Genomic DNA, 25,654 nt, shown 5'->3' on the forward strand with positions numbered 1-25,654 from the left:
CTTCTGGAACTTTCATGTGGATTTTCGTATCTAGATCCCCATAGAGATACACGGTTACCATGTCCATAAGCTGCATATTCAATTTTTCAGAAACTACCAAACTTATAAGGTAGCAGAACATTATGACATCCATTATGAGGGAATACGTTTCCTTGTAATTAATCCTAGGGTGCTGAGAGAAGCTTTGCACTACAAGACGTTCTTTGTATCGCACTATTTCATTCTTCTCATTACGTTTCCTCTTGAAAACCCACTTGTAGCCCACGGGCTTCACATGTGTTGGAGTATGAGCTATAGGTCTAAACACCTTACGTTTCGCAAGCGAATCGAGTTTAACTTGGATTGCTTGTTTCCAGTTTGACCAATCCGTTCTACTTCTGCATTCATCAACGAAATGTGTTTCAATGTCATCGCTAAGCATGATGTTAGTAGCTACTGTGTACGCAAATTCATCGTTGACATCATCTCATTTCGATTCCAAATCTCATCTAATACTGCGTAGTGGACCGAAATCTCACGATTCTCGGGAGGTCGAGTTGTCTCATCTAAGACATCACCGTAATCTAGAATAACCTTATGCGTCAGATTAGATGAGTGAGTGATGGTTAGATTCAAACTAGGGTCACCAGTTTGTGCCGTTTTCCTCTTCTGGGGTTGTGAATCCTTTGAACCAAGGGTTCTGCCATGCTTTAGGGTCAGAGTAAATGATTGGCTAGCCGCCAATGTACCAGGTGGTATTATGATGTACTCGAGGTATGTCTATCCTTGCGGGTGCATTTGCACCGGGTATATGTGATCTTGTCACCTGTGCTATATTAGTAAAAGTATCCGACATGCTTTGAGTAATGCTATGAAAATTTATACTTCATCGCACCTTAGTTTCAAATTGGGCAATGCGGGGATCTAAATAAGACATAGTGGGAGCATACCACAACAATTTGTGGCAGTCTCTAGGAGCTTTAGCATGCTTATCTCCCCTTAAAGGCGGAAATACTGTCTCATCAAAGTGACAATCCGCAAAATGTGAGTTAAAAAAATCTCCTGTCAAGGGCTCTAAATAGCAAATAATTGATGGTGAATCATAACCGACATAGATTTCCATTTTTCTCTGAGGACCCATTTTGGTACGTAGTGGCGACGTTATTAGCACATAGACTGTGCACCTAAACGCACGTAAATGCGAGATGTTAGGCTCGTATCTAGCAACTAACTGTAATGGTGAATGAGGTTGGATAGCGATGGGCCTCAAGTGGACCATCATAGTTATGTGCAATATTGCATAGCCCTAGGAAGATACCAGCAGTTTGGTTCTTATAACCAAAGTCCGAGCTATCAATTGAAGGCGCTTTATGAAAGCTTCTGCCAGGCCGTTTTGGGTGTGAACATGGGATACATGATGTTCTATTTAATCCTAATTGACATGCAATAGTCGTCAAAAGTTTGTGACGTAAACTCTCCAGTGTTATCTAGTCGAATCGACTTAATCGGATAATCAGGGTGGTGAGCCCTAAGCTTAATAATTTGTGCTAGGAGTTTCATAAATGTAGCATTGTGTGTGGACAATAAGCAGACATGTGACCAACATGCCGATGAATCAACCAACATCATAAAGTATCTAAATGGTCCCATGTTGGTTGGATAGGTCCACAAATATCCATTTGAATCATCTGAAGAAAATTAGAAGAGTTGTGAATAATCTTTGTAATTGAGGGTTGAGTATTTAACTTCCCTAAAGAGCAAGCTTTGCATGGCGGGAATCCAACGTAGGGAGGTAAATGATGCCCATGTCATGATTCGAGGATACGGCGCATCATGTCACGTCCGGGATGTCCCATATGGTCATGCCAAAGCAAAAAAGTGCTCTAGAACCTAGGCTCAGGGCCGGCCACATGGTGGGTCTCTATGTCGTGAATGGTTGTGATGTATAACCTACTCGGGAGACATTCCAGCTTCTCGTGAATACGCTTTTGGCCATACTCGTAAGAAGTGATACAAAGAAATTCAGATCCATTCTCTTCAGTGGTTTCAATATGATATTGATTATCTCGAATGTCTCTAAAGCTCAGCAACGTTCTTCTAGAATGTGGAGAATATAGGGCCTTTTTAATGGTTAAGACAATACCATTAGACAACATTATACGAGCTTTTCCGTATCTTTCAATCTGGTTGGATGAGCCTGAAAGGATTGTCAGGTGCTTTCTTAGGTACGAAGTTAGTAAAATAGTGTCGCTCATGTAATATGGTGTGCGTGGTAGCACTATCAGCCATACAACTAACTTCCTCACTAGACTTACCTAGAAATAAATTGATTGAATTGGTCACATGCATAAATATAATTCTATTCATTCAATTAATCAATTTGAGAAATAATATCCATAATTCAAAACAAACCAAAACCGAACAAATTATTCCAAATACTTAGAAAAATTGTCCAAAAATTAAACCATAAACCTAAAAAAATAGGGGGGCTCGGCCACTCCTAGTGGGTTCGGCCACTAGGGGTAAAAACTCCCTAAAAACATGTCTAGGAGAATAAAACTTATTCGTCCATAGGAGCTGATGCCTCTTGAAAATCTGATATCTCCATGGATGTAGTAGCATCTTCAGGATGTTCCACATGGGCAAAGTTAGACTCATGACGGGAATGATACTTGGAAATGACCTTGAGCTTAGCTCTGTATACGCGTGACCAATGATCTTTTGATCCACAGCGGTAACACATGTCCGTTTCATAGGAAGTCGATTGAACGGTAGCTTTTCCCTTGTTTTTGAAATTTTGGGCCTTAGGTGCATAAGGTTGGCGCTTCTGGGTCAAATTTCCTCCCTTGGGTGGGCCTTGGCTCTATTGATCTTGGGCTCGTGGTTGGGCTTGCCACTCATTGCCACGGCGATAATGTTTTTGTCATTTGTGGCTGCTAAAATTGGTCACATGCACTTCAAGCACGACGTTCGAGCCAGTGGGTCGAGCTTGATGATTTTTCATCAAAAGCTGGTTCTGGTTCTCAGCGAGAAGTAAAACAGAGATCAAATTCAAAATTTGGTGAACTTCTATGCCCTATATTGTTGCTGCAGGATAATATTGGAGGTATGGAAGGTCGAATAGGTATTCTCTAAGAGATTTGCTTTTGTTAAGTCCACTTTACATAACTTAAGTAGTGATCGGATTCTACAAACTTCAGAGTTGTATTCATTCACAAACTTAAGGTCTTAGAAGCGTATATGCTGCCATTCATGTCTTGCTTCAGGCAAGTAAATGTTTTTCATGTGATTGAAACGGTTGGCCAGAGCAAGCCAAAAGGTGCATGGGTCCCCCTCTGTGAGGTACTCGGTTTGCAGTGCATCATGGATGTGTCTTCGAACAAAGATCATTGCAATAGCTTTCTGAGATTCATCGACGGGTTTGTCGTCGGTAGGTGCCTCGATAGTGGCTCTAATATATTTTGCAGTAAGATGGAGCTTCATGTCTTGAACCCACTTCAGGTATTTTCTTCTAGAGACTTCCAGAGCGGCGAAATTGAGCTTGTTCATGTTCGGCATGTCCCTAATCGAAGGGTACCATACATCGTAGAACATTCAGGTTATACAGACATGTATTGGTTTACTTTAAGCATGAAAGATACAAGTTTCATGTGGTAAGTTTTGAATGAAAACTTCGGGTTTCAAGGGCACTAAATATGAAACTACAGGTTCACTTTAGTTTTATAAACGATTAGTTCATAAAGGAGAGGTTCCTGCATGAACACAAAATGCAATATGCTGATTTAAGTGTAGTGGATTTGAGTTGCTTCAAGAACTTAAGTGTGAGAGCTTCAGGACTACGAAAGGATGTCAATGGTTCAAAGTAGAAAAGTAAATTATTGAATTGTTAATGTTCAAAAGTGATCTTCAGGTTAATAATTTTGGATTAATTATCAGATTAATGGACTGCAAGTCCCTTTTAATTAATTCAATAAATTAGGAGGTCGATTGTGGAAGCAAAATAATGACCAATGGGTTATTTTAGCTTCGGTTTGTGATAAACCAAGTGATAATTAAATTAGAATTAATTAGCGTAAACCAAAGTACCCAAAAAAAAAATTTGGGTATGATTTATAATGCAAGGATGCCAAAAATTGGCATTGGGTCAAAAAAATAACACAGCCCAGCCAAAAGTGGGTTGCTAACGACGCGGGGACAGGCCCTGCAGCTTGGCTGCAGGCTTATTGGGCCTTGGGGAAGGTTGCAGGACTATGGGCCGTGTGGTCTGGGTGAGCCCAGCTACAAAAACTGCTGGTTTGGGTTAAAATGGGGCACGAGAGCAGGCCTAGCCGAAGGCCGGCTTGCAGGTTGGCGCTCGCGAAGCCCAGCCGAAGTTGGGGTTGGGGCAGATCAAGCCCAGCAACAAAAGATGTGGGTAAATAGGTCGAGGAGTGACGAAGCCCTGCAAGCAATACGGGCTTGCTGCAGGTGAGCCTCGGGCACAGGTTGGACCTAACAAGTTACTGGCTGATTCTAGGTTTAGGCCAGGGACTAAGGACAAAGTCCCGCAACTCAAAAGTTACTGGTTTTGGGCTTGGAATGGCTGCAGGCCCATGGTAACCTTTACTAGGTCGAAGTTTGGTGTTTGTGTATGCGCAACAAAGTCCAAAGGGCTGCTATCGTAGTCCAGACGTTACAACGACGTCGTTTTGGTGGCGTGCATCGACGTGGTTAGGCTGCAGGCCAACGCAGTGCTCGGCGATGGTTCCAGCAGCTGTGCCGCAGTAAATTCCTAGATTGTGTTTTTTTTTTCAACATGTTTAGGGTTTGAAAAATCCTAAATTGATTCTAATTTATTTATATGCTTTGACTCACAAGTTCCACATAGAAAAATAATTGCGTAATGCATGAAACATATATATATATATATATATATATATATATATATATATATATTGACAAATATATGAAACATATACAATATATATATCGAAAGGAAAATATAAATATAGGGGGTTCATGCATCATGGGGAATGTTTTCATGCTTCGTGGACGTTTCAAATATCTCACTCTATTTTAAGCGTACCTGATTGGCAGAAAACAAATAAAAGCCTTTGAATGTTGTAGAAGAAAACCTCCTCATACGATCCTTCAGTTCCTTAGCTTATGGCAAAAGTGAGCTGATAATGTGTTGTAGACCTATTTGACTGAACTGTATTTAGGACTATAGAGGGAGAGAGGCCGGCAGCAAGAGAGAGAGAAGAGAGATTTAATTGTGAGGTGTGTATTGTGTCACCCTATTGTGCCTTTATTTATAGTAGTAGAGAAGGTTAAAATCCTTACCCTTTTAGGATTACAACTTTAATAGGATATTAACTACTAAAGGGAATATTTCAAGATATCCCTAGATACTCAAAGATTTACATAATCACATTCCTATTCTAAATATGACTGCAACAATTATCATTTTCTTTCTTTCTTTTTATTTTGTCGATTAATATATCATTATTTTTCACTTAAAGTGCGATTAGGATTCTATGGGATGCTTTCCTAGGTTGGACAAAATGAATGGTAGTAACTACTGTCATGTGTAAAATGTAAACAAAACTTAAAGCATTCACCAACCGGTGTCGTGTAGACAAGTTGAAAAAATAGGGTTTTAACTTTTTTGTCATCTTCGTGATGGTGGGTATATATGCAGACTGCACTCTGCAAGTCAAGTTGCGCCAAACTCTGTAATTGTAACCATGGTTGTATTATTGCAGCTGAGATTCGCATCATAGCAAGAACAAGAAGCCGCTGAGAGAAGCATATGCGCAGGAGCAGCAGAAACCCATCGATGTACCACTCAAATTCTCCAATTAAGGCCATCTTAAACTGAATGAGGGCCATATGGCTTTCTTTGGCCCTATAGCCCTCAAAGAAATTAATATTTTAATGAACAATGTTAGGCCATTTTTCTTACCATCTCCAACCAAGGGACTAGATGGCCATAGGCCAAACATAGCCATGTGACAAAAAACCATCTCCAATTGAGGGGGCCAAAAGGCCACAGGGCCAAATATAATTTATTAGTTTAATTGAATTAATATGGTTACTTAAATCAAACTACCTCAATACTTTTACACTATGGATTGTCAATAATTTTTCAAGATGGAATCTCAATAATTTTACGTCTCGGATTTCGATTGCCACGTGTCAATATGTGAGTAACTTTGTAGATTTCTTGTCGATAAGGAATCTCAATAATTTTACGTCTCGGATTTCGAGTGCCACGTGTCAAGATGTAATTGGTTGGGAATTTTTGATAGGTTTTTGTCCTCTCCAATATCTCTTTCAATTCAAGTTTGCAATGAATTCCAACTTTGGATCGTCTTCGGGTTCCAATTGGGGGTCCTTTTCTAATTCAGAATTGGAAGATAAATGGGCGCATATAAGGCGAGAAGATGAGGAGTCCGATGAAGAAGATGAAGCATGGCGTAATACATCATATATGGCAGCCATGGCTGGGGTCATGGCTTGTCAGGCAATTGAAGAACAACCTTAATGGGGTGCCTTGATTGCTAGTTGCGGTTACAAGCCACAAAATAGAGAGATAATGCATTAGAATATGATGAACAACTACTTCAACCCCAACTCAGTGTATAACGAAGAGGATTTTAAACGTCACTGCCGGATAAGGCATCATGTCTTCAAGTGTGTACTTCATGATGTCCAACATATCAATCCATACTTTCAACATAAATTGGATAGAGCAGGCCACCCTAGTTTTTCACTTCATCAGAAGGTTACTATTGCACTCCGAATGCTGGCCTATGCCTTCCCAACTGATGCGATGGATGATACATATGGTATGTCTGAGTCTACATGCCTTGATACTCTTGTTGAATTCTGTCAAACAGTTGTTTAGCTTTACAAAGAGAAGTACCTTCGTCAACCAAATCAAGCAGATCTAGAGCGGCTCATTCGCAAAGCTGAAGATCGTGGCTTTCTGGGCATGATAGGGTCATTAAATTACATGCATTGGCAGTGGAAGAACTATCCCACCATATGGCAATGAGGCTTTAGCGGAAGATCGAGAAAGCCAACAATTGTGTTGGAGGCAGTTGCGTCATTTGACACATGAATTTGACATGCTTTCTTTAGAGTCCCAGGATCCCAAAATGATATTACAGTTCTTGGTTGTTCACCCCTCTTCAATAACCTGACGGAGGGTAAATCACCTCAACTTGACCACTATGTTAACGACCGTCAATACAACATGGGGGGGGTATTACTTGGCAGAGGGCATCTACCCAAAGTGGGCGACACTTGTCCAAGCAATTGCAAACCTTATGAATGACGCCGAAAAGTGGTATACCTTACACCAAGAGGCATAACGAAAAGATGTTGAGAGAGCTTTCGGTATTCTATAAGCACGGTCGAAGATCATTAAGGAATCGACAAGAGGGTGGAGTTAAGAAAATTTGGACTCCATTATGATGTCTTGCATCATATTACACAACATGAATTTGGATTCCATCATGATGTCTTGCATCATATTACACAACATGATTGTGGAGGATGAGCGAGATGGGCATATTGATGGAGAGTCTGATAACGACCAAGAGTATCCAAATAGGTCAAAAAGGGCTTATGCAAAAATATATGATGGGCCTAATTTGCCTTTGAATTCAAGAACTGATAATATCTCTTTAAATGAGTACATGAAGCACCATAGGATGATACGTTCCTATGCCACAAACAAGTACCTACAACAGGATCTTATTGCACATTTTTGGGCCAAGAAAAGCATGAAGTAAGCGTTTAAGTTTTATGTTGTTAAATGTTTTTTTTTTTTTTTATGTTGTTGAAGTTCTATGTTGTTAATTGTTTTTTTTTATGTTGTTTAATGTTACTTAATGTTATTTAAGGTTGTTTAATATTGTTTAATGTTGTTTAATGGCTTAGGTAATTAATATGAAAAAAAAATAGAAATTTACAATTTTTTTTTAAATTGTAAAAAAAAAAAAAAAAAAAAATCAAATATAACGGCTAGTTGACGTCAGCAAGTAGTCGTTGGATTTAAACTGCTGGACCGGCCTGGGGCTGGCTGGGTTAGGCCAGCCGGTTAGCTCTTTTCTCCTTTTTTGGCTTAGTGGGGCTCACAAGCCCTTTGGCCAGATCGGTTAGAGATGGCCTAACAAGCCTAGAAGCCTCCATTTCCTAGCTGGCTGGCTGATTTTGGCTAGCCCACTGGCCTGGTGTTTGGTTTTTGGCCAAGTGGGGTCCACAAGTCATTTGGCTTAGTTCTCGGTTGGAGATGATTTTCGTGTCAAAACGGGCTATATTTTAGCCTATGGTCTTTTGGCCAGGTCGGTTGGAAATGACCTTAGTTTTTTTCTCAGGGGTGTGAGAAGGGTTTCAGATAGATTGAGGGATTTCACGTAGAACATTTTAAGTTTGTTGAGTTGGAAGGGTCTTTTCATGTTGCAGAAGCTGTTCTATTTATAAGGTTGATGATCTGATAAACAAATTATACCAATAAAGAGCTTTAATGGAACTATGTCACTTGGCATTTACCTAAATATTCTTTCTTTATCCCTTTTAATCCATTCATCAGTCGAAACTGAACTCCATCCAATGTTGGCTTCTTGATTTAAACCATGATTCTGAACCTAGTCCCTTTATGCAATTAATTCATTCTTATTTGATCAAGAATGAATTCTGATCCTTAGAATAATTTGTATCTAAATAGAGTTCATTCTAATCCTTAGCAATTTTAGTTCATTAATTGCTCGACTGAGCCACGTTTGAGCTTAATCATTTCACTCTTACTTCCATGAAGACTTGATCGAATCAGTCCTTTCGTGGGCTAAAAGCCGACTAACCTGAAGGGGCCGGCAGCATGAATATTTAGACACTAAGAAAGATCATTTATCTTCATAAGGGTAAAGATAAATTGATATTTGGTTCAGAAGTACCACAACTTAGTCAATTATATGTTTTATTGTATTTAGCATAATACATTGAATGAAATAAAGTTTATCTATTGATATCTCGGAGAAATTATAGACATGCATACACATGAGTTACAACAAACAAATGGGAAGGCCTTCACAAAGGTTGCTCATGTGAAGCCTCAAAAACTTGGTAGAATCCCAGAAGAGAGAGGGACTAGAGATTGCTCATGTGACACCTCAGTACTTGGCAGAACTCCAGAAAAAAAAGGCATCAGAAGTTGATTATTTGGAGCCTTAATACTTGATAAAACTCCAAACAGCGAAGGTAATTGGTGCCTTTGAAATAAAGCCACAAACATAAAATGGTCACTTTGAATTCGACTTTCGGATTTCCGCAGTTGGTCAAGCTTTCTTTTCATGCTCGTTGAGTAATTATTTGCAAGCATATGCAACTCTCTATTCTCATGCTTGAGCCTTCTGATCTCTTGTCTAAGACTTGCCATTTTAGCCATTAATGATTCGACTTGGCGAGTTCGAGCAAGTATACGTTGACCCATATTGGATACAAAGCTCGCACACTGAACACTGAAAGCCAGGGAGTCTTGAACAGCCAATTCATTGGACCGTTTTGAAAGTATCCTGTTATCTTTGGGAGTGAGAAGATTCCTAGCTACCACTGTAGCGGTTACATTATTCTTTGTCACAAAGTCCCCAACAGTAAAAGGACCAAGGACCATTAGCGGATAAGAATGATGGGTGCCATATATTGTCTTGAGGAGACATCTCTGCATCTTCCACAACATTCAAATTGAAACGACGGTCAGATGGGCAAGCCATTTTCAAAAATGACGAAGGAAAATGAGGTCAGATAAATTGAAATATCATAAATACTAAAAGGGGAGCTTTCTACAGGCTGCGACTTTCTGAGCGTGCTTTTGAACACAACTGATGCCTCTATAAAAGAAGAGGCAACATGGCCAATTGTTCAAAAATCGAAGAGGCACTGCTCTCCCATTTCAAAAGCCAGATTTTCGAATAAAGTTCATTGGCACTTTTTAGATGCAATCTCAGCTTTACGGATATCACGGGCAACTTTGTCAATGATCTCTGACAAAGTTGAAAAGCGTGAATTTTACCGTCCTCCATGACAACGCAAACTTGCAAGAATGCCTAACTTTTCCCCCTCTCCAAGAATGCATCTTCAACAAAGCATCTCGAAATGCTTTACTTTCCTCTTTTCCGAAAATACCTCTTCAACCAAGTCCCTCAAAATGCTTAACTCATTTCCTCAGAAAGAGAATAGTTTTGATCGAGAAGTTTTGCATCAGTATCAAAACCTTCTACTGTTTTCTTCAAAAGCAAAAATATCTCATATCATTAGGGTCGAAAGCAAAAGTATCTCATATCATGCTTTCCCTTGTCCTTTTTCTTTGTTGTTGTTCTTATCTACATGACAAGGAAAAAGAGAGCAATCAGTTAGAAACTGAAATCAAACTTCCAGTCAGGAACCGACTTCTTGGGACATTTGCATGATTGCTTACCTAGCATTGCTCTTAAGTAATCATCTTCAACTGTTGATATGTCTCGGATATCTTCAGCAAATACCTAAGAACAATTGATATGATGTTGGCTCTTTGCACTGAAGATGCCAAGCATGGACGAGCCGCTAAAAAGTGATGTTTTGAAGAATCATTCAAAGGCAAAGTTTGCGCCCCACTCCTGCTATGCAAGAGACTGAAGCAGAAGGATCAACGACGAGCCCAGAACAGTTCAAGTGTTGCATTGACACGCATCAACCTAAAGGATTTGAAATCAGGGGAAGATACTCATCAGGGGGAGCATCCAAAACGGATCAAGATTTTAACGAGTCAATTGAAGACTTGTGGCCATCCAAGGGGGATTGTTGTAATATAATATGTGGATGGCCCAAATGAATAGTTCGTTACTATTTTGCAAAGAAAAATAAGATGGATTACTCCAGTCACATTGACTGTAGAGGAACTTCATAAATATTGTGTCTTATTTACTTTATATTCCACTGCCCACACACCACCGATTTTACAACACATTCCACAATATATCCAAAAAATCTTTGATTTCTAACTATCAATTGATGGTGATGTATTTCTTTTGATATGGTAGCTTGGACTGGGTCAAGTTATTATAATCATAATATCAATTCGAGCTTGCAACTTATTCTTGAACCAATTAACTAATCGACAAGCATGTCCTTTGCACATCAAAATTATTCATTTTCTATTTCATTTAATATTGGAAGAAAAATTATTTTTCATGCATATCAAATGAAAACCTAAAAATTACAATAAGAGGGAAAATATTAAAAAATTATTCGTTGTCGTATGCATTTTTAAAAAATATGATTAAATTAAGAATCAACTCCAATAAACAAAATATATCTGTTGCCTTTTTACCTTCGGCACATTCTTGTTAATTTTGTTCATTAATCTTCTTTATTTCATTCGGTCTGACGGCTAGAAATTTAAGAGTGTGTGGGAGAAAAAAATAGGCGTGTCAATAGCATCACCCAAGAAATATCAATTAATTCTTTCCATGAAATGATGTTTTTTTTAAGGAAAACGAATGAAAATGGCTTGAAAACTTTGAGTTTTAACGATAAGGACAAAATAAAAGGCAAAGTGAATAGTACCAGAATTGACTTTTTAGTGTAAAAATATGGTTTTTCGTTAAAATGAACACTATCGGAAGCTTTTCGTTAAAGTTCCATTTTTTCTATTCTTCCTTTTATTAAATTGTTGGAAAAGTGATAATTTCCGTAATAAAATCCTGTTGCAAGCGCCAATTGTCGCCGGCCATTATATAATTTCTGTAATTATATATGGCTGTGCTTAGTCTAAAACTCTCCAATTAGCAGCATTCTACTCCAAAACCTTGCCATGAACCCACTCATATCTTTGCTTCAATGCCTTGTGCTAATTATTTCTCTCTGTATCACAATCTCAGTTTCTGCTACACGTTTTAACATCCCGCGGCTAAGTCCCAATGCTGGAGCATTCGTACAAGGAAATTATTTTGCACGCGACCACCCAAAACCTTTGTCTGCATTTGATCCAGTTACAGAATTTCAAACATTTTATTACAACCAAACACTTGACCATTTCAACTTCAGGCCTGATAGCTTCAATACTTTTCAGCAAAGATATTTGATCGATTTCAAGCATTGGGGAGGCTCCAATATCAGCGCACCAATATTTGCTTACCTCGGTGAAGAAGAAGCCATTGATGCTGATCTGTCTATTATTGGCTTTCTTAGTGAAAACGCGGACAAGTTTCAAGCTCTCCAGATATTTATCGAGGTACTTACGAAAGAGTTCCATCTCGCCATATTGAGTGGTTGATGTTTTTAGAAATGTCCTCCTGCAAAGCTTATCCACACGTACTTGATTATCAACCTAAAGTTCTTATCACAAATATAGGGTAGGCCAGTTTGTCTGGCAGTATGTCTGTCCATTGGATCCGAACATTTCAATAAATTAGAGTAGTTTAAAATATCCTTTATCAACATAAAAATATATAGTGTTATCAGGTGAATTCTTACCTTTTTTATAGTTAATTTGAACTTTTATTTTTCTCTTTATAGCACCGTTACTATGGGCAATCAGTCCCATTTGGATCAAGGGAAGAGGGATTTAAAAATGCAAGCACTATTGGGTACTTCAACTCAGCTCAAGCAATGGCAGATTATGCAGAGATCCTCATACATGTAAAGAAGCAACTCCGCGCTGAACATTCTCCGGTGATTGTTATCGGTGCATCATATGGTGGAAGTGAGTGATTCCATTTTGTGAATGTTACGATCAATTAATTAATGTATAAGTAAATTTTTTGTTAATGTTTTAATTTTCCTATTCTTACACTTGATGCAGTGCTTGCTTCATGGTTTCGGCTAAAATATCCCCATGTCGCTCTAGGAGCTCTAGCCTCATCAGCTCCAATTCTGTACTTTGAGGACATTATTCCACCTGAAAAAGGATATTATTCAATTGTTACCAAAGATTTTCAAGTAATATATATATACACATATACATATACATATACATATACATATGTATATATAAATACACACACACATTATACATACATACACACATACATACATACATACATACATACATATATATATATATATATATATATATATATATATATATGTTTTCGAACATATGATTTCGGTTTTATCGAAGAAACCTATTCACCCTCAACCCTCCTATACTAGGCTTCTATAATACAATTTAAATCGTATATTTAAATTAGTATAGTTAATGCCACTTAATACTACGGTCTAATGGTATTCCTCTTCACTTGTAAGTGAGAGGTCTTAGGTTCGATTATCGCCAAATGCGAGTTTAAACCACATCATTGCTAACCCATTATGAGGCTAAGGCCAGCACTTCTCTTCAGTGTAGATAATATTACTTGTTAAAAAAAAAAAATTTAGTATAGTTAATATGTATGTCTTAGTAAACAAACGATTAATTGTGATTTATGGGCATGCATGTGTAGGAAGCCAGTGAAACTTGCTACCAGACCATAAAAAAGTCGTGGTCCGAAATTGATGATATTGCTTCCAAGCCTGAAGGCCTCTCATTTCTTAGCAACAAATTCCGCACTTGCAGGTAGGTAATTACAGATTGCTAGCTAGATAATTTTGATGATTATAAGTATTAATTCGAAGGAATTGTTATAAGCATTCTAAAAACTTCTTCCAGTTATCTTCCGTAGTGTTTAGTGACACCTTCTTTGAATTTTCCGCCCTTACTCTTTTGTTTTCATGTCAAATTGCATGTTGGGATATGTTCATCCCGAAACCACCACTAAATATGATGGTTTCATTGAAAATATTTAAATCTAATCTTTCATTTAAACATTGTATTAAGTCTAATGATTAATCTATCGTTATGTACTTGTTTCATTGTCACATGTTGAACTTTTCACAATATTAAGAATTGGTTCTATGATTTTGTCACTACTCTTTTGTTTTCTTGTCATTTGCAAGAATTGAAAGTTTACATATATAAGAAACATTGTTAATAATTCAGATGATTAGTTTACTCATTCCCCTGTTTGTTTAATTTCTTGTTTTTTTAGTCCGTTGACCAACTCGTCTGAGCTGAAGGACTACTTGGATAGTTTGTACTGTGAGGCAGCTCAATACAATAGTCCACCAAGTTATCCAGTTACTGTTGTCTGTGGCGGAATTGATGGAGTTTCTTCTGGAAATGATACTCTAAGAAAAATATTTGCAGGTGTTGTTGCATATTATGGAAACAGGTCGTGCTATGTTAATGAACCCAGAAACCTATCTGAAACAGATGTAGGGTGGAGTTGGCAGGTAATTAAGTATATCTTGTCACCTTATCTTAATTGATTTATTATACATGACCTACTTAAAAATTATTAACAAGGGTTTCAATGATAAGGCTAACTTATAGTTCACTAAGTTCAACTGTATATTAGTTTTCATACTTAAGATCAAATTCAAAGTTGTGGCTCGTAATTTTTTTCTTTAAAAAAAAAAAAAACATTTATGATTTTTGGTCCAAATAAACGCTGTTTGCCATATAAACATCGTGCCAAAGGTTAATTACTTGATAAAACCTTGCTTCAATGTGATTATGAACATTGACATGCACAGCTAGGTTATTGCTCAACATGGTTGTCACTGAAAGAGTTCCCCTTAAGAAAATCGAGTTCAGGGAATATTGCCTTTTTCTTTGGTATATGTTGCTTCACATTGTTGCCACTTCTATTAGCCAAGGTTATATTTATCAACTTTTATAGATGCAAACTATAATTAAGGATAATGCATTACTCATGAAATTGAAAAGATTCAACTAGTCAATCCACAATTCTGGATCTAAATGTTTCATAGTTTTCTCAGTAAAAACTTTAAATTTTAATAAACATAAGATAGATACATGCATAGTCTTTTTTTAGATATCATCATAGAGAAATATATATATTTCTCTCTTTTGAATTTTTGCATGTTAAACTATTATACGTGTTTTCTCAGTAACTTAAACTTAAATTCAATGGGTACGTACGTATGTAAATTAATTATTCATAGTTAAACATTATTAGTTCCCTAGTGCACGTAATTCCAGGTCTTTAATTCCTATATCACGATAAGAAGAAAAAAAAAAAAAAAAAAAAAAAACTAGCAATATTTTATACAAACAATACTCTGCATTCAAATTGGCTAAATCCATGGTTAAATCAATTTAATTTTGCTAAATCTAACTCTACAATGACTAAATTAACTTGACTAAGTCTAATTCTGCAAGAGTACACATAATATTATTAAGAATATATAATGTTTTTTCTCTTTGCGTTATTAATGCTCATTTTTTAAATATAAATGAGTCACATACAATAATATAACCCAACATTTTATTAGAAAGCGCATCAACAATATGGTCAATTTTATTTTTTAATAACTGAATTATTCATGAGTTCATAATACTGCCACTAATCATATATGTGATGATGGACGAGGATGCTAATACTGTATACTGTACCAAGCAGACATGTAGTGACTTGGTGATTCCCATGGGCGTCAGCAACGAATCCATGTTCCCACCTTACCAATTCGATCTGCAAGAATACATCGACTCCTGCAAAGCATTATATGGTGTCCCTCCTCGTTCTCATTGGGTCACTACTTACTTTGGAGGCCATGTATGTTTTTTTCATCTTATAAACATGTACATATATGCATACATACATACATACATATATATATATATATATATTCCACTTTTCATACCAATCTTTCAATTTCTCCATATATAATGCTTCAACATATATATATATATATATCGCCAATACTAACAAAAATTCTGCTAAACAGGATATAAAACTGGCACTTTACAGGTTCGCAAGCAATATTATTTTCTCCAATGGACTACGAGACCCGTACAGTAGTGGCGGGTAAGCAAATGAAAATTCATACACTTAAAAATGAGTATAATTCGATTTTTTTTTTTTTGAACACATGTATAAAGTATGGTAAGTAGTTTCTTGATTTTATTAACTCTAATCGCAGGGTTTTGGAGAACATATCAGACACTGTCGTTGCAGTCCTTGCAAAGAATGGTAAATCCCAAATTCACTATTTCCACAAGAAGTTAAAGCCAAACACAAAAAACAAAATTAAAAAAAAATAGAAGAGACATCAATAGTTCTTTATATTAACACAAAATTAACATTTATTATACAGGGTCTCATTGCTTAGATGTACTTCGATCAGATAGTACTGATCCAGACTGGTTGGTGGAGCAACGAAAAACTGAGGTGAAGATCATTGAAGGATGGCTGGCCGAGTACTATGGCGAGCTTCGGGCATTCGAACAGTAGACGTCAAACAATTAATTAAGACCGTAGAAAAAGTTGATTAATAATTGCAAAGATTCTTAGGCCAATTATCCCTTTTATTCCATAAGAATTCGAGAAAGACGTCCAGTAGAGGCCAGCCATGTGTTGTATCCTCAAACTTTGTCTCAATTATCAGTTTATCCCGAATGCTTTCTATTGTTGTTTCGACCATTAAGTTAAATTTTCGACTAGAATCCAATGTGATCCTTCTAAAGATTCCAGCTATAAAAGATATACACACTCAAGCCAATAAGGAATATTCAATAATCTTTGTAATGTGTGATCAGTAATATGCTTTTTCAGTCGTTTGCGGAAATTACAAGCACAATCAAATGGGATCTGGAGCCCTCTACATTTTTAATCACTGAATACATGAAACATCATCAAGCTTTGATTAAGTTCTTGTTTTCTTAAACACACATTGTGGATGCAAATTTCTGCCAACGATTAATTGACGATAATGTAAAACTATATTAGTCTAATAAAATAAAACACATGAACTTATACATACCTGGAGCAAATTGATGAGCTTTGAGATTCCTTAGACTCCAAGAAATCTTCTACACACTACTAACCCTTAGGCAACGACTCAATGGGGAGCTTTGGTGCTTTATTGCGTGCGTTACTATGTGCAGGGATCTCTTAAATTTATAGTGTCATTGATCCAAGAGTTCCCTCCATAAAGAAACCCTAAAAGCCCACATGTAAAACCTCTTACTTGATCCCCACGTCAACATTAGGGTTTTACCCTTTGAACCCCTTTAGCCTCTGGTTAAGTAATCCAATACTAACTAGGAAATCACCGGTTTTAAACTAAAACAATTGCTATATCTTAGCTTATAACTCACAATCCCACAATAACTATGAGACCATATCATTCCAGATGAATGAAGTTGGAGTAAAACCCCAACGGTCTCCCACATGGGCGATTAAACATTGTGAATGGTAAACCAATGAGTTATAAACCAAAATTTCCTTAGTGACCATGGAATAATATCAAGTAGTTCAATTCAAATCTCAGTCAACAACAGCTACTTATATTGAGCTAACAACGCTTACAAACTATCTCAAATTGCAGACTTCATAACCACTAATGCAAGCTTACATAGTCACAAGAGATACCATCAGGACATGAAGTATGGCAATGAAAACCCTTATATGTCCTCCATATAGTTTCATGCTTTGGTCCTCCTTATTAGCTTCCAGTGAAACTACTGAATTTGTCAAATGAGACTGCTATCAGCTGCTACTATATCTCAAATATTGTTGTAATAAGCTATTAAAAATGAAAAATCAAACCAATACTTATAACAACATAAACAAACAAAAATACAGAGACTTTAATGTGACATACTTCATAGATACCATCCAAATAAAATTCCCATATTCGAAAGTTATCAAGCTCTAGCTAACAAAATAAATTAAGCCCACATTAAAGAAACATACTTAAATGAGATTGAAGCTCCCACTAATCCAGCAGATCAAGGCTTACATGAAGCCCTATGCTAGTCACATGTTTCTTGAATGCTGCATTAGGCAATCCTTTGTTGAGAGGGTCTGCAATCTAAAGTGTGCACATCTATGTAATCAATTTTCGTTTTCCCCACCTTGACCTTCTCTCTAACAATTAGATATTAAAAATCCAAGTACCTAGTGCTAGGTGACCTTTTTTATTCTTAGAGCAGAAGACGGCTGCCTTATTGTCACACCATACCTGTATAGGTTTTGAAATTGATTCCACCACTTTGAGCTTCATAATGAAATTCTTTATCCAAACTGCTTGCAAAGTGGATTCACAGCAAGCCACAAATCCCCCACACGTGGTTGATGAGGTCATTATGCCTTGTTTTTTACTCTTCCATGCCACTGCACTTCCAGTCATCATAAACACAAAACTAGAAGTCGATTCCATCGAGTTTGGAGAACTAGTAACCAATCAATTCCAAATGGTCACTGTTTTTGTAAACCCACTTATACTCTTTGGTTGTTTGTAAATATCTCATCACCCTTCTTAGCTGCAATAGAATGAGCATTTCCCGGTTTAGATTGAAACCCTCCTAAAACACTAAGTGAAAAAGCTATGTCTGACCTTTCAAAGTACTAGACGGGTGAGGTCTAAGAAGCTAGGATATGGGGGTAGGGTTCAAGAGAGTAAAATGCGTCTAGGAACTTGGAATATAGGAACTTTAATGGGAAAATCTATGGAAGTAGTGGAAGTTATGGTGAGGAGAAGGATAAGTATTATGTGCCTCCAAGAAACTAAGTGGGTTGGTCTCAAGGCTAAGGATCTTGAAAACTCAGGTTTTAAGCTTTGGTATTCAGGCACAAACAGAACGAGAAATGGTGTTGGAATCATCGTGGACAAGAATCTAATGCAAGATGTTGTAGATGTTAAGAGGATCGGGGATAGAATTATAGCAATCAAGATTTTGGTAGGACAAAAACTCATCAATGTGATTAGTGCGTTTGCACTTAAGTTGGGTTGAATATTGAGTTTGAAGGAGAAATTTTGGGAAAATCTTGGAGAATTGGTCCAAGGAATCTCTCAGACGGAGAAGTTGTTCATAGGAGTAGATTTAAATGGACATGTGGCCAAGGAGAAAGGCAACTACGAAGGTTTTCATGGTGGCTATGGTTTTTGGGGGAGAAACGATGATGGGGAAGTCATTTTGGAGTTTGCAATGGCATACGATCTTTTTTTAGCCAACACCTTATTTAAGAAGAGAAATTAGCGTGTGATCACCTACAAGAGTGGGTCATTAAAAACACAAATAGATTTCCTTTTAATAAGGAAGGTGGATCATATAACTGGTAAGGATTGCAAAATTATATCGTTAGAGAACTTGGCTAACAAACATCGCTTGTTGGTGATGGATGTATATAACAAAAGAGATAGAAGAAAGAACAAAACTTTGAAATATTCAAGGACTAGATGATGGAATCTAAAATGAGAAAAACAAGTCACTTTCAAAGAGAAAGTACTCACCCAATGCATTTAGGATACAGAGGAGGACACTAGCCAAATGTAGGATTCCATGGCTAGCTGTATCCAAAAAGTTGCAAAAGAGGTATTACGAGAGTCTAAGGGTTTTGCTCTACATTAAAAATGAATATTGGTGGTGGACAGAGGAGGTAGGCAAAGGTTAAGGCTAAGAAGAAATGTTCTAAACCTTATACAAGAATCAAACCGATGAAAACTGTGCAATGTATAAAATGGTGAAGAAAGCAGTGAGAGAAGTGAAGCTAGTGGATTTTGACGATATGTATAAGCGATCAAATACCAAAGAAGGAGAGTTGGATATCTATAAACTACCTAGAGCAAGGAAGAGGAAGACAAGAGGCTTGAACCAAGTAAGGTGCATCAAGGATGATGATGAAAATGTTCTAGCTACATAGAATGCCGTTAAAGACAGATGGAGAAGTTATGTTCATAATTTTTTCAATGAAGGACATGAAAGGAATACTTCTTTAGGGGAGTTGAGTAACTCATAAGAGTGTAGAAATTACTCATTCTACCATCGAATTAGGAAAGAATAAGCAATTGTAGCTTTGAAAAAGATGAAGCATAGAAAAGCAGTGGCCCATATGATATACCGATCGAATTGTGGAAAGTCTTGGGAGAGATAGGTATAGCATGGCTCACAGACACTTTCAATAGGATTTTGAAAACAAAAAAGATGCCAAATGAAGGTGAAAAATCACTTTGATGCCTATCTACAAGAATAAGGGAGACGTATAAAATTGCATGAACTATATGGGTATTGAGTTATTGAGTCAAACAACGAAGCTCTGGAAGAGAGTACGTTGAGCAGAGACTGAGGCAAGAAACATTGTTCTCAGACAATCAATTCGGGTTCATGCTAATGCACTCGACCATGGAGGCAACTTATCTCATATGAAGATCGATGGAAAGATATAGAGATACGAAAAAAGATGGTCCTAAGAGAGATTCTTTGGAAGATTTTAGAGAAGAAAATAGTACGAGTGGCATATATCCAAGTTACAAAGGATATGCATGATGGAAGACTTCTGTAAGAACTCATGAATGACAAACCAAAAGCTTTCCCACAACTGTAGGGTTACATCAAGGTTCATCTTTAAGTCTTTACATTTTTGCATATGTAATGGATAAGTTAACGGGACATATTCAAGATGATATTCCTTGGTGTGGTGTATGATTATCGTAGACAATATAATGTTGATAGGTGAAAGTCATGAGGGAGTAAATGCGAAACTTAACCTTTGGTAGGAAGTGTTGGAATGTAAAGGTCTTTATCTAAGTAGGTTAACCACAGAGTATATAAAGTGCAAATTTAGTGGGAACAGAGGTTCAAATAAGTTATGGGTGAGTATTGGAGATCAAGAAGTATCGAAGAGCGAAAGCTTTCACTACTTTGGATCTATCTTGCAAAAGAACTGAGAATTGGATGGAGACCTCAACCATATAATACAAGTTGGATGGATGAAGTGGAAGAGTGTACCAGGTGTGTTGTAAGACCGTTGTATGTTACTAAAGCTAGTTTATAAACCGCAATAATGCCAATAATGCTTTATGGCACGTAATGTTGGGCAGTTAAGTATCAACACGTACACAAAAGGAACGTATCAGAGATGAGAATGCTTCATTGGAGGTGTAGGCACACAAGAAAGGATAAGATTAGAAACGAAGATATCCAAGGTAAAGTAGGAGTAACCGAAATTGAAGATAAGATGAGAAATCAGTTAAGATGGTTTGGACATGTGAAAGAAGACCTACATACGCTCCAGTTAGATGATGCAGTTATAAGACAGAGGCTCAGGGCCAAATGGGTAGAGGAAGACATGAAAAGAGACTCTAAGAAAAGAATTAGAGTAGTTGGATCTAACGGAAGACTTGGCATAAAACCGAGCATAGTGGCATTCTATGATTCATACAGTCGACCACACTTAGCGCAAGTTTGGTATTGTTGTGCTTTTCAAAAATAAAAATAAAAAAAAGATTAAAAAAAACTACTAGTGTTGTGCTGTGTTGTGAGAATAAACAACTATAAAATAAAGTAGTTTAGTGTTTGTAAACTTTTTTTGTAAAGCGCTTTTGACAAAAAAAATAGCGTCCAAGTGTTTGGTAAATTTTTATATAAAACTATTGTGATTGTATTAAATGACTAAAAATGTTATAATGTTGAATGTACTATAATAATTTGCTTTATTGATTTATTATTTATTACTCTATATTATAAGACTAATCTCTCTAAAACTCTTCCTCATTTTCTTGTTTTCTCTTCCTCTTCTTTCCCCTTCCCTATCTCTCTTCTGATTCCCACCATCATAGCCCAACACCACCATCCTGTCTCTTCTCCCAAATCCACAACCATTATGAAGAAAAACAGGTCAGACAAGCCCAACCCAATATGAAGAAAAATAGTAAGAGACAAGTGGTGGAGAAGCTATGCAAATCCAGGCCTCCATGGCTGAGACGATTCTAGAAAGAAAAACAGTGGTTTTGGTGAATTGGTTCAGAGACATGTGTGAGAAACATAGAAGTGTGATGAAATGGGTTCATAATGGGTATGCGGAAATGCATTCTCACACACATGGACGGAGCCACCTTAGGCTTAGCAAGGGTGGATACCCCCACTCAATACATTCAAAACATGAAAACACATGGAGAGAATATTGTAATATGTTGCATGAAAAACTTCATAGATTAATATATAGGTGTTTTATCTAGTAAATTCTTGAATTTTTTTCATTGGTAACTTTGTTGTTTAAGGATGCCCTCATTTCTACAGATCTCTGACTTCGTCCATGCTCACACACCTAAGTCAGCAATTGAGAGGTAGAGAGAGGACTTTTTTGGCACCTACTTTTTTTTCAAATGTAAGTTGTATCAAACTGGTATTTAGTGGGATAAGGCTTTGTTGTTGTTGTTATATGAAATTTTTTTCGTACTCTTTGTGAAATATATTGTCTTAATTTAAACATACAAAATGATTATATGCAGACAAAGAATATCACCACACACAAGTATTAAGTACCACTTTTGCACTTATTGTTAATTCGTTAGGTATCCAAGCTGTGTAAGATGAAAGCTTGGGTGATTCCAATATGTAGAGCCTAAAATAATCCCAAAAATTCTAGAGGCAACACATGGACTTTTGCTCAAGAAATACAAGATTGCCCTCAATAAATGGGCAAGCTCTTCAGATACTTTCACGCGTAGTTCACACCCTTGAAGGTCCCAGTAGCCGAATACGACTGCCCACAGCTCACCTGCCCTTGGCAAGGAAAAGTCAAAGTATTAAAGATAAGGATTAATTACCCAAATCCTATCTTTAATACATTCCCAATTGAAGATTGACTTCATTCAAGTAAGTAATCCCTATTTAATTCAATAAGAGATAATTACTCTATTATCTCAAAATATTATTTCCTATTTAATATCTTAAGAATATTTCTCCATAAACCTTGGTCAATAGGATGCTGCGATGTGTAGGGTAAAACCCTAACACTATGGTCGGCCCTCTCCCCTACATATATCCCATATTCTACCAAATTTTGGAGGCTTTTGTTATCCTTTTACTCTCCACAGAGAAACTAACTTAGGCATAAAAGATCCATTGGCCTAACCCCCCACCACCTCGTGGGCACATGAGGCTTAGGTCTTTGATCAAAGATGTTAATTGTTTTGCAGGTGCATTTTCATCAAGACTAAAGACGGTGGAAATTTGCATCGACAAATTGGTGCTTTCATTGAGAGCTGATTCAAATACTCAAAGAAGCCTCTTGCATTTGGTTTCTAGAATTTCTGTTACGTTGAATTTCTCACACGTCGTATCAATTAATTTTTCCTAGAAAAGTTTCTTGATCAGTCCCTGAAGAAAGGATACAATGGTAGGAAATTCAAAAACCATGACAAACGGAACCCCATACATACAAGGATTTAGACCAAAAAGTAGAGATGAGGACATAGCCCCACGACGACGATCTTTAAGGCTCAACGCGATGGCAGTAGGAGCCTCACAGTCATGGAGCCGCACTATCACCGTTGCCGCGATCCAGCAGCCACGGCAAGGCCACCAGGTTATGGCCCAAGCTCCTACAACGCTGCCCTTGCAGCGTTCTAATCCCCAAAACCCTGGGCAAGAGGCCCAGGTTCAATCTGTGGTCCACGAGGAGGAGGCCAAAAGCCTTGCAGTTGCCATAGTAGGCCCATGGCATGAGGCACAGCCTACCGCAGTAGCAAGCCAAGTTGCACTGTAGGTCCAGGCCTACGGGAGCCTAGCAGACTTGGCCCAGTCAACAGGAATAGCTCATGGGTAGGCAGCCAAAGCCCAGCTCCCTGCCAACCGAGCCTAGCCTATTCTCTGCCGAGCCCAAGCTCGTGAAGAGCAAGGTGCAGGCCCAACGTCAACCAACCTATGTGTACACTCCGACAACCCAGTAGGGTTGGCTCGTTTCGTGAACGGCTCCAACGACCCGGCCCGCGACCCAATCCAATCCGAGGCCATCTCTGGCGATTCAGATTCTGACCATCAGTCACGCGATAGACTTAGGGTTATTTTCACCTCACTTTTCTGTAGGAATACCCGCTTTGGGCTCAAGCTTTGTACATGCAGTCCACTACACTTCCACCACACATGGAGATGCCCATTATCCAGACTCTTCAAATCCAAATGGCAAGCACCATCTACCCCAGTGAGTCACTAATTTGACGAGCTTCCTCGCGCAGCAAACCACCTTGGTGAACCAGCTCCTTGAGCGCATCGAGAGGCAGTGCACCCTTGACGAGGTATCCCGAAGCAAGACAAGAGCAGAAGAATGTGTCTCATTCCAACGATACCCCGGCAAAGAGTGGTTCAGCCTACCACGAACCTTGCGTTCGGGTAGTGTGCACTCTCGTTTGGGCCCTCGGGGAAACATTTTCTCCCGCAGAGTAATGTTTATTCCAGACTCAACTCACGAGTCAGTGTGCATTCGAGGTTGGATTCACACCAGGACATTACATACGAAGCACCCACACGAGGCTAGGCCCACAAGGAGATCCTCTTATGAGGCACTAGGGTAGGCAGCCACATGGCAGACCAAGGAGAGCATGAGAGCAGTAAAGCTCAAGTTCCATTAGTAGCCCCTGCCAAGCGCGACGGCGAGCAGCACAAAATGAACCACTTGCAACGCAACCGCGGCATAGACGAACAGTACATATTGAAGAGCAACATGGACTGGTAGATCCATACCAGGGGTAGTTAGAGGCTCTATGACCCCACCAAGTGCAAATCTATGAGGAAGTACAAAGGTTCGTAATAGAGCAACTACGCGGATTCGAGTGCATTAATACTATCGACGATGCCCTTCGTAGAGACATGGCCAACATAGGCAGGTCACCATTTACAGACATGCACTTAATGCACTACCGAAGTGCCATGACTCTTTACGCCAAAATGACGTTCTCATATGCAGAATCTTTGCCACGACGCTCCAAAATGAGGCGCAATACTGGTTCTATACCCTCCCGCCAAGCTTAATTCGAAACTTCAGCAAACTTTTCTTGGTTTTCACTAAGGAATATTCGTCCTACCGCTCGATCAAAAAGAAGTTTGACCACCTCTTCAACATGAAGAATGACCTAAATGAGTCACTCCGCACATGGGTCAAGAGGTTCAAGGTAGAGAAGGTGAAGATCGTTGAATGTGAGGACAGCATTGCATGCTCAACCTTCCGAAAGGGGTTCCTAGCAGATCACCCATTTTTTAGAAAATTGATCATGGGTAAGAACTTGACCCTGGTAGACTTTTATGCTTTGGCAGAAAAGCACTCCCTCTGGGATGAGGCCAAGTGCTCCCACAAGCCGCTTGAGCAGCCGCGCAAATACGCAGAGCCAACTCAGAAGAAGGCAAGAGATAAACCGCTCAATAATAAGGACAAGCCAGGAAGTAGATGTAGAGACCGGTTATTCGCAAAGGAAAGCTCAGTGCCCAAGACGTACACCAAGTTCTCAGTCCTGATTAACCAAATCATTCGCGGCCTCAAGGATAAGCCGTGGTTCAAGATGCTGCTATCCATAAGAGGAGACACCACCAAGATGGACGAGACAAAATACTGCGCATTCCACAGAGGCCCAGAGCACACAACCAACGACTACACCATATAGATGAAGTTCCGTGATAAGCTTGTGAAGAAAGGCAAGTGCCACAAGTATATCGACAGGCCAGCTGCCCAGCCAAGGCGAGAAGCAACGCTGATGCCGAACCTCATCGAAGACGATATAAATCAACTATATCTTTGTTGAATTCGAGCATCTGGAGGCCACCAATAGTTCCAAGAAAAAGAAGATCCAGCAGGCGAGATTAGTCTTTCAAGTT

The 25,654-nt window shown here is 38.3% G+C and overlaps 2 protein-coding genes across 2 annotated transcripts; both read left to right on the plus strand.

Annotated features, from left to right (window-relative positions):
- Positions 1 to 11,731: 11,731 nt before the first annotated feature.
- Positions 11,732 to 16,460, plus strand: LOC137743042 (uncharacterized). The gene is made up of 9 exons (XM_068482961.2): positions 11,732 to 12,235; positions 12,520 to 12,706; positions 12,806 to 12,942; positions 13,443 to 13,555; positions 14,028 to 14,271; positions 15,465 to 15,617; positions 15,790 to 15,869; positions 15,985 to 16,034; positions 16,159 to 16,460. The coding sequence occupies exons 1-9, from the start codon at positions 11,816 to 11,818 to the stop codon at positions 16,293 to 16,295; spliced, it is 1,521 nt and encodes a 506-aa protein (XP_068339062.2). The 5' UTR covers positions 11,732 to 11,815; the 3' UTR covers positions 16,296 to 16,460.
- A 7,908-nt stretch (positions 16,461 to 24,368) lies between these two features.
- Positions 24,369 to 25,443, plus strand: LOC148692894 (uncharacterized). Its single transcript, XM_088680255.1, has 2 exons — positions 24,369 to 24,490; positions 24,753 to 25,443. Exons 1-2 carry the CDS (start codon positions 24,369 to 24,371, stop codon positions 25,441 to 25,443), a joined length of 813 nt encoding a protein of 270 aa, XP_088536381.1.
- Positions 25,444 to 25,654: the final 211 nt, after the last annotated feature.

Source organism: Pyrus communis, chromosome 11 (genome assembly GCF_041283825.1).
Source record: "Pyrus communis isolate YQ-2024b chromosome 11, ASM4128382v1, whole genome shotgun sequence".
NCBI classification, from domain to species: domain Eukaryota; kingdom Viridiplantae; phylum Streptophyta; class Magnoliopsida; order Rosales; family Rosaceae; genus Pyrus; species Pyrus communis.